This window comes from Hydra vulgaris, chromosome 01 (assembly GCF_038396675.1).
Source record: "Hydra vulgaris chromosome 01, alternate assembly HydraT2T_AEP".
Taxonomy (NCBI): domain Eukaryota; kingdom Metazoa; phylum Cnidaria; class Hydrozoa; order Anthoathecata; family Hydridae; genus Hydra; species Hydra vulgaris.
This window is the reverse complement of record NC_088920.1, coordinates 32,312,711-32,327,581: the sequence shown is the minus strand read 5'-3', so window position 1 is coordinate 32,327,581 and position 14,871 is coordinate 32,312,711. Positions and strand designations below refer to the sequence as shown.

The 14,871-nt window shown below is 25.7% G+C and overlaps 1 protein-coding gene across 1 annotated transcript in view; it reads right to left on the bottom strand.

Annotated features, from left to right (window-relative positions):
- Positions 1 to 14,871, bottom strand: part of LOC100213567 (uncharacterized) — a 120,204-nt gene that overhangs the window by 87,657 nt on the left and 17,676 nt on the right. Inside the window, exons 7-10 of the mRNA XM_065787917.1 lie at positions 14,143 to 14,517; positions 13,883 to 14,054; positions 13,389 to 13,664; positions 11,048 to 11,176 (exon numbers count right to left, since the gene is read on the bottom strand). Of these exons, the coding sequence (XP_065643989.1) occupies positions 11,048 to 11,176; positions 13,389 to 13,664; positions 13,883 to 14,054; positions 14,143 to 14,517 (952 nt within the window). The remainder of the gene's footprint in view (positions 1 to 11,047; positions 11,177 to 13,388; positions 13,665 to 13,882; positions 14,055 to 14,142; positions 14,518 to 14,871) is intronic.

The following is a 14,871-nucleotide window of genomic DNA, read 5'->3' as shown; positions in this document are numbered from 1 at the left end:
TTTATTAACCTTTGTTTTTTTCTTCTTTTTGCAATAAAACAGTATGTATTTAGATTGGCAAAAAATGTCAGTAAATGTATATCTACATGTGTTTTAGCAGTGATGGTCCCAGAATTTATTTGGGGATACCATTTTTTTAGATGACACAGGGGGAGGGGATGTTCTTGTGGTAGTCTTTCCCCCCTCCCAGTTAAAATCCATGCTGTGTCAATGATTTTTAAATACCACTTTGTTTGTGTTTAATACAAATTTAATACCTTGTTTATTTTAATACAAAGATAAGGAATTGATTTAAAATAGCGTCTGGTTGTAAAAGGCATTTTTTTTGAAAACAATTATTAAACGCTTACATTTTATATTTGAAAAGTGTCTATGTATAATATATTATACAGACAATAATTATTTTAATACAAATCTTTAAATATTAATTCCATTTAAATATTAACAATTCCAATCATTAGCTTTTACTAAAGGTTAATAAATTTTACAGTACTTTGAGGCACCTTTTGAATAAGAGAGATGATTACAGAAAACTTTACGGCTATATATATATATATATATATATATATATATATATATATATATATATATATATATATATATCCTTATCTCGTAGTCGAAAAAGACTTTTAATGTAAAAAAAAGTTCCTTTTAACAACAATTTTGCTACCTCGACAATTAAGCTACATTTTGTCGTCATCGAAAAGTTAAAACAATTAAATTAATGCGGAAGTACATTAAGCTTTATTGTTTTTTAAAAAACTGCAATAATAATAGCTAGAAAGCTTTTTTTAATCAAAAGTGTTTTTGTTTTTGTTTTTTAAAAACATTTTTTTTAAACATGCGCGGAGTGTTGCAACATCAACTATATTATAGCCGAACTCGTAACTGAGTGCTGCTACATCGACTATTTTATAGCCTGACATGCAACGGAGTGCTGCTACATTGACTGAGGGTTTGGTTAGGGCTATCATTAAAGGAAAAAAATATTATTCAACTTCTTAAACTTTTTCTGGTCTGGTTTATTTGCGCTCTCTTTAAAACTATAGTTTATGAAAGAAACTTTTCAACTACCATGCAAGAATATATATATATATATATATATATATATATATATATATATATATATATATATATATATATATATATATATATATATATATATGATAATAAAAATTGCTTACATTAAATAGGTTCATTTACTATTGATTAAAACTTTAGGTATTAATATAAATGGTATTAAAGTATATATAAAAACGGAATATAAGTATTAATAAAAACTCTTTAATTCAAAATTAATTTTTTTTTTTAATTATGGATGTTTAAGTTAAAAATAACTAAAACTTAATAAAAATTTTATTAAATTATTGTAATCATTATTTTTATTATTAAAGTTGAAAGAAATATGGAGAAAAAAAAATTTTCTAAAACTTTTTTTTTTCCTAAATGTATTAAAGAATAAGTTAACATTTCTCTGAACAAGTATTTTAAAATCGTTTTATATTTAAAAAACAAACTTTTCCTATATTCTGTTGTCTTTAAATTGAGTTTCATAATAAAGTTAAAGTTCATAATAAGTTCATTTCTTTAAATCTTTTTATAATAAATTCTTATAAACTATAATAAATTATAATAATTCATTTTTTTAAATCAAATGTTATCAATCAAATAGATCGTGGTAACCTAAGTAATTAAACCAAAGTTTAATTACTAACTGTTTCGTTAATAATTAAACAACAGTTTTAAACATTAAATGAGTTGCAGCATGTAATTACTTTTTAATTCATTTTATTGTCCTGAAAAAAAAAGAAACAAAAGAAAAACATAATTAGTTATTTACTACTGCATTTGAACATATAAATTCATATATATACCAAATAATTCATTTATATGTGATTTATTGAATTTAAATCTATTTCTTGAATTCTGTTTTGCAAAGTGAAAAAATACTAGTTTATATTTAGAAAATTAAAAATATTTTGAACAACGAGCAATCGTTGTTAGTTAGTTAGATTATTTCACCGTTAAAAAACATTTACAATGTACAACAATATCACCACAATATCAATTTTTAAGATAGAAAGTTTAGTTTTATTTGAAATTGCAGCATGGCATTATCCTAATTTAATTAATTGCACATGCCCAAGAAAATTAAAAGTGACAGTACTTAAGCATGAACTTTTAATGGATCAAAGAATTAAAAAAAAATTATTGGTACTTAAGATAAAAAAGTACTTTTATATTACCAAAGTATTTGAGAGAACCACAAAGAGATAAAAATACTATGATTTCTTTTTGTCTAGCAAAAGCAGTCTGGAGGTATTAGTTAGTATTACTTTTAATGTGGATGCAGAAATTAACTCTGATGATGAGAAGTTCGTCAATGACACTCAGAGCAATGTCGATGATGATCGGTTGTCAGATTTCTGTGAATTAGATAGTGATTCTGGCAGAAATATGATAAGGTTTTCAACAGTTGCCAGAGAATGCGACAGTATTCTCTGGCAACTGTTGAAAACAGAATGTATCTGATGTTGCTGGAGCTGCAATTGCTACTGCAACACTTTCAGAGAATGGAATAATAAAAAAGCATGGCAGAAAAGCTATTATAGACCGAACCAGGTTAAGGCACCAAAATCAATTTTATTTTTAATGGGAGAAAAGATAAAACTCTTTGTGCATTAGCAAATAGCAGTAAAGATATAATCATTGAGGAATATATCACATTATTAGAAAAACCTCATTCCATTTTTCTTAGTCATTTTTCTCCATCAAGTGCATCATCAACAAAGCTACTATAGATTTTTTTGACGGAAACAAAACATCACTTGATAATGCGTTAGCTATTGCTGCTGATGGAACTAACATAAATACTCATGTAAACAATGATGAAATAAGATTAATGGGACTGCATTTGGGATACGCAGTTCAATGGTTAGAGTCCACTTTAATGAACTACCATAAAGAAATTTAGTATTGCATTTCAATGGTACCACTTAAACCTACTGTGTTTAGTGGCAACATCAGATAAGCACTCGCAAATTGTTACAATTTGTCAATTTTCAAATTTGATGCCAGACAGAATAACTTTCTTAACATTTTCTGAGACTGTGACAAATAACTTTGGCAAAGATTAACATTATCTTTACTACATGAGCAAAGCAATAGAATTAGGTAAGGTGCAAAAAGCAAAAAAAGAGCCTAGCTCATTGATTCATGAGCCTTGCTTGGATTTCGACAAATTCTATCACACTTTTTTGATAATAATTTTGCTACTTGATGTCAGTGGTCTTCCACTTCTAGGCTTGTCTTGGGTGCTGCCTGTCTCCTTTGAGCTAATTACTCTAGTGTTAAAATAGTACATATAGCTAAATAAAACTAATAGTAAAATAGCTACTACATATTAAAATATATATAAATACTACATAAAATTTTGATTTTTATATGTTTTTAGTTTTTACTTAATTAAAAGTTGAAGACTAAAAAACAACAAAAAGTATTGCATTTTTTTGTACAGCAAATATTTTTACATTTATTGTAATATTGAAAATAGTTTATTTTCAATTAGAAGGCAGCAAAGAAAGAAAAAAATAATTTAAACTTGATTTTATTTTAATGATGTTTAGATGTTAAAGCAACATTTTGCGATTCAAAGTAACTTGAACTAAAAAAAGCAATGATGATCTACCCTAATATATATATATATATATATATATATATATATATATATATATATATATATATATATATATATATATATATATATATATATATATATATATATATATATATATAAAGTAAAAGATATTCAAACCAGTAAACAAAAGTAAATCTATTTTTCTCAAAATATTTATTATTCAAAATATTTTTTAATATCCAAAAAATACAATACTACTATTTTTTATATTTATATAATTGATTAAACTTTAAACACTAGAGGCCTTTCAAAAAATCATCAGTAGTGCTGCTTTGGTATTGTTGCAAGATTTTTGTATTAAAAACAAAAATAACTTAAATTGCATATTATTGCTATGAGTAACTATAATGATGGATTAAATTCTAATAATACACAGGAAGTATCAATTAAAAGTATCATTTTTTTGTTTGTGAAGATATATGACAACAAAAATATGACAACAATGACAATAATGACATATGACAACAAAAAACTTTCATTGTTAATCAGGGGAAACAAAAAGTTGGAAAAAAGGTTAAATTACACTTTGGTGGGAACATTGACAGGTATAAACAAAGTTGTCAAATCTATCAGTTGATAGACCAGTTCTGCAACTAGAAATATGTCCGTTTATTCGTAATCTTAAATTGTTTGTTTTACCAGTATATGTGGCTTGTTTTTCTCATGACAAACATTTAAGGCAATAAATTACATTTTTGCTGTTGCATGTGATGTGACTTTATTTTCCAAATAGTACAATTGATGTTTCAAACTCATCTACTTCTTGAAGATAGAGTTTGCATATTTTACACTGAATGTCTTTGCATTTAAATCTTATTAGTTGCTTCAACTTTTGAAGAAGTCTTTTCAGTAAGTTAGGAGGTTGTTTAAAAGCTAATACTGGATGGTTTTAAAGCTAATACTGAATGAATGTTAGAAAAAATATTTTTGACTCTTTCATTATGAGATACTTTGAGTAAAAGGTTAGCTTCTGAAATTAAAGGTTAACAATTGAGATTGCTATAGAATGTTGTCACTAAAGGAAATATTTCTTTAGACTTCTTTTGTGATGTTTTGCATTATGGAATGCTTTATCTATAATTTCATCAGGATATTCACAATCTTTCAACCATGACTTTAGTTCTGTTAGACAACATTTTTCAATTTTGTATTTAGATGTAAAAACAATTGTTCTTTTAGCTAAATTATAAGAAATATTCTTTTTGATGTGAAATGGATGATGAATTTTATAGTTTAAGTAGTCATGAGTGGTAGTTTCTTTATAATAAATGTCTTCTAGAAACCCGATAGTGAGACAAGCATAATCAAGTGCAAAATCTGTACCAATGGCTGTACCAGTTGTTTGGTGAAATAGTTGTCTAATTAATATGAAATTATTATTTAAAATAAAATATGCTGACTCAATTATGAATTCAGGTGTAAATCTTTTATCTATCAATTCTTTATATTTAAATATCCAGAACTTAAGGGCTTTTCAACCAAGATAATGTGAAACGCTTGTGTAAAAGTTGACAATGTCGCATGTCATTATACAGCTTTCTGATTCAAACTCTCTTGGAATTTTTCTGATACTTTTAATTGATACTTCCTGTGTAATATTAGAATTTAATCCACCACAATAATTACTCATAGCAACAATATGCAAATTAAATTATTTTTGTTTTTAATATAAAAATATTGCAACAACACCAAAATAGCACTACTGATGATTTTCTGAAAGGCCTCTAGTGCTTAAAGTTTAATCAATTATATAAATACAAAAATACTTTGTATTGGTGTATTTTTTGGATATTAAAAAATATTTTTAATAATAAATATTTTGAGAAAAATAGATTTACTTTTGTTTACTGGTTTGACTATTTTTTACTTTATATTGGTTAAAAATTATATTTCAAGTTTTTATATATTTATATATATATATATATATATATATATATATATATATATATATATATATATATATATATATATATATACATATATATATATCAGGCCTTTTGATGAAGCGGGAGCGATCACTTCGTGCACATGAAACATGCCCATATATCCCACGAGCGCTATTTTGTTACAAGAGTAAAAAAATAGCGCTCGTTTGAAGAACTTGCGAGGGAGAAAATTATAAGTTGATTTAAAAAATATATATTTTTTGTAAAATTTTTTGCTGAACCCAAAATATGTTTAAACAGTAGAGTTTGCATACTGTTAAATAAAGAAGTTATATAATTGATTATAATTAAATCACACATTCAGTTTAAATTAGAATGCAGTTTTCTGTTTCGTAAAAACAATGAATGGAAAGTTATGAAGTCACTACAGCTAACAGATAGAATGGAATGTTTACTATTTTCAAAACATTTTGTTCCAATGAAAAATGAGAATGAAAAATTTGAATTAAAAAATTAAAACTTGATTGAATTTTGGAATTTCAAAAGTTTTAATCCACAATATTTTGTAAAAACGTAAGATTCCCAGACATTATTGCTTTTAAATTTTCTTTTGTAAATAAAAGAAATATTCTTAACCTTTTTATTTTTATTTTTAACTATTATTAATTTAAATTAAATTAAAAATGTTTATGTTGTCCGCAAACGTTTAAAAACATTTCTGAATGTCTGCAATCAAGCATGTTAATTCAACTCCGATAAGAAATAATTGTTACATCATGTTATTTTGCCAATTTTTAGTAAATGGCGATTTCATTGTTTTTATTTAATGTTAAAGCTACAGTAACATATTTTTTCTGGTAGATAGACTAATACATTAACTAAAAATCCAAAGCTTTTTCAACTGATTTCCTGGACTTCGCATGAAAAAAATTCAAACAAAAAATTGTCCACCCTTTTCCTTATATGCACTGGTACACTTTTGAGTGACCCTCTCCCCATACTTGTGTACTTAACTTATGAATGGCCTCATGGCAACCAATTCCCAATATAGCTCTTGAAGATTTGATGCCAAGCGCACATAATTGCGCTTGTTGATAACGTGTTTCAATATTACGATTTTATTCATCACATGCACTGATATATATATATATATATATATATATATATATATATATATATATATATATATATATATATATATATATATATATATATATATATATATATATATATATATATATATATATATATATATATATATACCTATATATATATATACCTATAGTAAAGGGCTTAGATATACAGTTTGTGGTAAAAAACAACTCTTTGCTTGTTTGTGGTTCTTAAACTAACAAAATTAAAGTTAGATTATAACAAAAATCATTAATTTAATTGCGGAAACCAATTAAGATTAAAAAACCACAAAAACGCAAATTAAAAGATCACAATTTAATGTTTTTAAAAACATTCTAAATGTTTTTATTTTTTTACTGTAAAACATGCGTGGAGTGTTGCTACATCTTATAGCTTGACTCGCAATGGAGTGTTGCTACATCAACTGAGCGTTTGGTTAGGGCAGGCAGTCTATCAAATAATAAAGAAAAGAAAGAAAGGAAAAAAACTATATATATGTTTATTTACATAAAATTTGGAAAAATGCGGTTGGCATTATATTACCTTAAACCGCTAGAAGTTGGCAAAAAAATTTTGACACAAAGGTTTTACCATAAAACAGGTCGGCAATTTTTTGCTAACACTTTTAGCTTATAAAAGTCTATAATAGTGAAAATAAAATATAATAGAAGACTAGAAGATTAGAAATGAATGAAATGAATAAATGAGACAAAATAAAATGAATAAATGAGACATGAAACTTTTACAAATTTTCTTAAGACAATAAGATGGGAAAAATTAGACAATAAGATTATATTAGTGATTTTAACAAACATTAAACATAAAAAAATAACTTTTTAAGAGAACTAAATGTTAAGTTATGACATGATTTACTAATTAATTATATCAGGTTTTTCCCACCCTTTCATACTTCCTTAATGTTTTAAGTATAACTTGTTGAAAAGAATCAAAAATTAAAAAGTACTCATAATTATAATTAGTAAAACAAAGTTCTTTTGAATGATGATACTTATAGACAGAGAGGTATAACTAATAGTAGCTTGTTTTGCCTTTGATATCCTGTTATACAAAAAAATTTGTAGACAACAAATAATTTGAAATCTAAACAATAGGAATCTTTAACAGAAAAAAAATAGGAGATTATTATAGAAATGAACACCAGTTTTCCAATGTATTATAACAATTGTATTCAATGTATACATGATATATAATATATATATATATATATATATATATATATATATATATATATATATATATATATATATATATATATATATATATATATATATATATATACACTCCTAGCCCGCATTTACGGGGACATGTTTTTTTTGTTCGTGATGTTTTTTGTTTTTTTTTACTTTTTTAATACTATTTAATAACACAAGCTTAAGAAGATGGTTTCTCAATAGATATTGCGTTTTTGGACTTTGCAATAGCGTTTAACACTGTACCACATGAGAGATTATGTGTTAAGTTAGCTAGTTATGGTATAAATGGTGAACTCTTAAATTGGTGAAAAGCATTTTTAAGTAATAGAACTCAAAGAGTTGTTTTGGGTGATAACGTTTCAGATTGGAAATTGGTTTTAAGTAGCGTTCCTCAAGGTTCGGTACTTGGTCCGCTATTGTTTATTATATATATCAATGATTGGTTGTAATATATCAATGTATATATATCAATGATTGGTTGTAAATTTACAAAATCAATGTAAACTTTATGCTGACAATACAAAAATAATTTCAATTTTGCAAGGTGAGTCTGAGCAAAATAATTTACAAGGTGATTTAGATAAATTGTTGGATTGGTCAAGTAAAAGGTTAATCAAGCTTAATGTAAATAAATGCAAAGTTATGCATATTGGACCAAATGATCCTCAATGTATCTATAAAATGGTAGACGGTAGTAATGATGATGAGACAAACTTAACAACAACCACTCTAGAAAGATATTTAGGCATTTATATCTCAAATGATTTGAAATGGGAAGAACATATCAATATTGCAGTTGGTAAAGCAAACAAGAAGTTAGGATTGATAAAGAGGTGTTTCAGTTATTTGGATGAAGAAAGCACAAAACTATTATTTACATCATTAGTTTGTCCTCATTTAGAATATGGTGCTTCGATATGGAATCCTTATCTTAAAAAAGACATTAAGAAAATAGAAAAAGTACAACAAAGAGCAACAAGAATTCATCAATTAAAAGGTTTAAGTTATTATGAAAGATTAGATAAATTAAAAATGACAACGTTAAGTGAAAGAAGGATAAGAGGTAACATGATTCAAATGTTTAAAATTATTAATAGTTATTACAATGTAATTTAGCATCATCCACCAGATTTTCTAACAAACTCAATCACTCGTGGTCACAACATGCGTGTTAGAAGACAATTAGTCAAACGATCAACAGCAAGATATGAATTTTTTACAAATAGGATTTCAGAAAAATGGAACAAATTAAATCAAGAAACTTTAGATGCAAAATCTATTAAAATTTTCAAAAACTCTTATGACAGATTAAAAACAAATTCACTATATTTTAACCTTAAGTAAAAGCTGTTACAGTCTAACAACTACTGTTGTTAAACTCCATACTCAACTCGCTGCGTTGAGTATTACAGCAAACATTTATTATTATTATTATTATTATTTTTATCATATATATATTTTATACATATTTATTATACATATTTAAATTTATCATTTTATTATAAAAATATATTTTTTATATTTATTTTATTTATTTATTATATATCTTATTTCATTTTTATTTTCATCTATTTACAAAAACAATTAACTACATAAATATAACCAAATTTAAACCTTGCCAAAACCTTAACCCTTAGCCTGATCTTGATGATGACCCAAACCAAACCCTCAGTCGATGTAGCAACGCTCCATTGCGTGTCAGACTATTTGATAGTCAATGTATGTACTTTTTGCTCGCTATAAAAGTTGCTTACGGGGACATTTTTTTTACAAAAAAAAACAATGCTTTTAAGGACAAAAAATTAACGGGTACACAAAAATGTCCCCAATAATGCAATGTCCCCTGTAAGTATTCGTTTTTTTGTAAAATCTGTGATACTATAGGTGTATATGTATATATATATATATATATATATATATATATATATATATATATATATATATATATATATATATATATATATATTATCATATTTGATTTGTCTGCAATGTATAAGCCCAAGTTATGATACAGACATGTGTGCAACCACTAAACCTTTTAAATCATATTTTTAAAACTGCTTCAACAGTTTTTATTTTATTTAGGTAATAATTTCTACCCACTTTTCTTTTTTCTTTCCCCACTACCCACTTTCCCCACTTTTTTAATTTAAATTCAGAATTTTTATGTGGAAACACAATAATTTCGATCAACTGGTTATGTTTAAAATAAATAAGGTTTAAATAATTTTAAGGTAATGAAGGTAATGAAGTAATTTATGAAGTAAGTTTACAGTTTAACTTTGTTAAACAATGTAAACTTACTTAAACTTGTTTTTTTATTTCCAGTTTTCATCTTCAAAACATTCCAAATTTCCATCAACAAAAACTAAGTTCTAAGTGTTCTTTGGGTTTCAAAGACTATGTTGACTTATTCAAGACCAAAGTTAAATAATTAACAAATGTTAAATGTGTGACTTAATCAACTTTATTTATCATATTTCAACAAGTGTTTACATAGAAAAAACAAACATTATTCTATGATAAATACTTGCAGAATAAGAAAATTAAAAATGTACTAAAACTTATTTATAAATCATAATCTTCTTTTTCTTAAAACGAACTTGTGTTTCTAGAATATACAAAATGTAGAGTAATTGATACATTTTGTAAATTGTAACTGAATTGTAAATTGAGCTGTTGCTGAATTTTATGTCGCTGTGCCCAAAGAAGACAAATAATTGAATTGATCTCTAAAGTAACCCAGTGTAGTATTAATGAATAAAAGTTTAGGATACTGTGATCTGTAGTCCATCCAACTTTGGTAAAACTGGAAAAATCCACTTAATTATTAAATTCATAATTTTTTATATTTTCACCTTCAAGGCAAATATATAAAACTCAACACCTAATTTCAAAAAGATCACTGATGCCAATAAAATTTTCAATTATTTTATAAGTATTGATATTTTTATCACCCTCTCTGGTGGTGTTTGTTATCGCCCTCTCTCAACACTATAGATCTGAAATATAAAACTTATTAAGGCCAGAGAAATAAGTGCATATATAATAATAAATTGAGTGAATACCACATAACTTGAAAAATAAAGATTATATCTTTACACAAATATACTTACACAACTGCTAGATTAGTATATGGACACATATACCCAGGTGGACAGTACTGGCAACTGGATGAGTTAGAAGTTGAAAAGGTACCTGGCTGGCAATCATAAGCATCACTTTTATCTGTACGTGGACAATATCTAACAAATATAACAATATAATGGCATCTGGAAATTACACTATTTTTTTTATTTCCATAAAATCTTTATCTAAAAGTTCACAAAAAAAAGTTTCAAAAAAAAGTTAATGGTATCAAATTGTAATCATATAAATAAAAGCCATGTTTTATTTTGATCATGATAATGATGATGATGATAAGATGGCGATGAGGTGATAATGATGATGACGATAAGATGATGATAAGATGATGATGATAAGATGATGATGTTATTGTTATTGATGATGATGGTGATTATCATCATAATTATTGTCGCTGCCATCATCATCATCATCATCACCATCACAATTATCATTAACAACAACAACAACAACAACAACAACATCATCATCATCAACAGCAATACCCTAGTATTTCTGTACTATATGTAAAAATTTTTTGGTTTCACTTTGTTTTCAAATTTTTCAGCCACTGTTAAGGGTTAATATTCAGAATTTTATTAAATTTATTATATAGAACACGCAATTGTGGTTCAAACTTTTCCTATTTAATTTTTACAGTATTTCTACAGGAGGATAACTTCCTGTATTATACATATACATTTTTAATTGCAAGTTTACCTTATTTGATCTTTTAAACAGATATTTTTTTATATATTATAGCTTGAATAATAATGGTATATATAAATATACCCTCGCTATTCAAGCTATAACATATAAAAAAAAAGACCATTAACAAAAATGTCTTTTTTGTCTTAAAAAAATTAAGATTTCCAAAATGACAATGTGACATAATCAACATCATTTTCATATAGTCATTATACATAATCATAGAAAACTGATTGCACTGAATTTGTAATAACTCACTTTTCTTCTAAAGGAATTACCCTCAATCTAAACAGAGCTGTTTTTTTTCCACCTAAAGTTACTATGGAAATTTTTTGAATGTTCTGTTCTCACTCTCAAATACTTGTTGTTGGTTCTGGTCAACACATGTTGAAACCTATTGTTTAGTTTAGCCAACATACAACTTTCCCTAAGTACATTCAACTTTGTAAACTCCAGGGTAGGAGTTGGGCAGAATTAGGAGAGGGTAGGAAAACTAACAAAAATAAATAAAAAAAAAGCAATAAATAAATTGTAACAAATTAAATAAAATGTAATAAACAAAATGTAAAAAATTAAATAAAATATAATAAGTAAAATGCAGTCAATTAAATAAAAAGTAATAAATTAAATAAAAAGTAATAAATTAAATAAAAAGTAATAAATTAAATAAAAAGTAATAAATTAAATAAAAAGTAATAAATCAAATAAAATGTAATAAATTAAATAAAATAAAATGAATTAAATAAAATGTAATAAATTTAATAAAATGTAATAAATTTAATAAAATGAAATAAATTTAATAAAATGTGATAAATTATAAATTGTTGATTAAGTATTAAACTACTGTTAATTAAGTATTGCTAGATTACTTGTTGCTGATTAATTAAACTCCTTGAAAATTATAGTAGTTAAGACATTATGAAAACCTTTCTTAACTATAAGTGTGCATCCATGAACATCCAACTTTAAAATATAATTACATATTGTTGATAGTTAACTATATATTGTTATATAACTTTGAGCTCAACAAACTTTTACTCATCTAGTTCATATCAAGGCATTTTTTTTAATTTTTTTTCTTTGGCCTGCTTTTAGAGCAAATAAAACTTGCTATAAGCCTTTTCAGAACCCTATTTCTAAAGTCTAATTAACTATGTTTTCTTTCTCCCATCTTGATTAAAAACTGATTAAAGTAGTTGCCTGAATTCTTCTTAGGAGTGAATTTGCATATAATAATAAAATAATAAAATTGGGAAAATTGTAATTTTAATTTGAAAAAGTTGTTAATTGGGAAAATTAACATCGCGTTAAAAATATATTTGGCATTTATTTCTTGGTATTCAATTCACACAATCAAAATATGTTCTATAAAATATGTAACTGATTGCAAAATTAAAGCTAATATTAAAAAAAAAAGAAAAAAAACTTAAAAAGCACTTAGTTTAACAAACTGTAAATTTTTAACTGTATTCATTATATAAATGCATTCACTGTTTTCATTAAATTGTAAACACAAATAATAACCCAATTATTTACGTTAAAACTATAAATTAATTTTATACATTCATGCTTATTTTAATCAACAAACCTTTTTTATAGAAAAAAATTTTTAATTCAAGTACTTACTTCCCAGCAGGACATGGTGTACAGCTGGCTTGACCACCTATTGAATACCAGCCTGGCTGACAAACTACAAAAAAATCAGATGTTGTGGATGGACATGCGTAACCAGCAGGACATGAATAACACATTACAGATCCTTGTTTGGCATATTGACCTAGATTGCATTTGCTAGGAGCAGATACAGGCGTGTCACAAAAGTAACCAGCTGGACATGGCGTGCATAAATATGCACGAGCACCAGAAATATAGCCAGGAGGACAATCTAACATTGTACTAATCCTAAATAAATAATATTAGGCACTTTTAGTAACTGCAAAATCACTAAAAACATTTATAATTTTATAAATTAGTCAGAAAGTTTTGATCACTACAAAAACATCTTATAGTGAAAATATGTTATAATGATATGTTAGTTATAAACAAAAAAGATAAACCAATAAATATTCTGAGTAAATTCTGAGTATTCTATGAATAAATGTACATAAATCTGTACTTACATAGTGCTAGGGCAATAATATCCAGCATTACATGGTGTACAAATAAGATTTCCTGCAATTGAATAAGTTCCATTTTCACATGGAATATTCTTTGTTGGGTTTGTAACATCTGGACAGGAATATCCAGCCGGGCAAATTGTACATAGAGATGAACCAGGGGTGCTTAAAAATCCTGAATAAAATTAAATTAATAACAATATAACTTTTAGCAATTGTTGTTTGATAAAGAGTTTTTTACAAACGATTTAATGATAATTTACCTGGTAAACATGGTACTGGAGCAGCACTAGGATCTTCACAAGAAAAACCACCAGGACATGGAGAACATAAAACACTACTATTTAAAGACCGATAACTTCCAGAAGGACAAAGTATTGGAATCGATGTATCATTTGGGCAATAAAAACCTAAAGGACACACTGCACAAGAGGTAGAACCTGCCAATGACCACATTCCCTGAGGACATTTAATCATATCTTGACCAGGACTAGGACATTGATATCCAGAAAAACATAATATACAGTCAGTCCCATTTTGAATGACAATTTCGCCAGTTTTACAAGACGATGGTTGTTGATATCTTGACTTACAAACTTGTCCAGTATATTTGGAAGGACATGTTGCACAATCTAACACTATAAAACAAATAAAAAAATATGAAATTGCGCTTTGTCTGAAAAATAATTGACTGTTGCATTTTAAAAATAAATCTTTTTAAAAATTATTGGCCAATGCCAACCTAAACCCACAGAAGTGAGTGTGTATATATATATATATATATATATATATATATATATATATATATATATATATATATATATATATATATATATGTATATATATATATATATATATATATATATATAAATATGAGTGTACATATATATTTATTAAAATATCATTAATGCAATTTTTTTACATATATATCTACTCTAAAAATCCCACACCCCCCCCCCCCTTTGTTATTTGTTTTATACATGACAAAATAA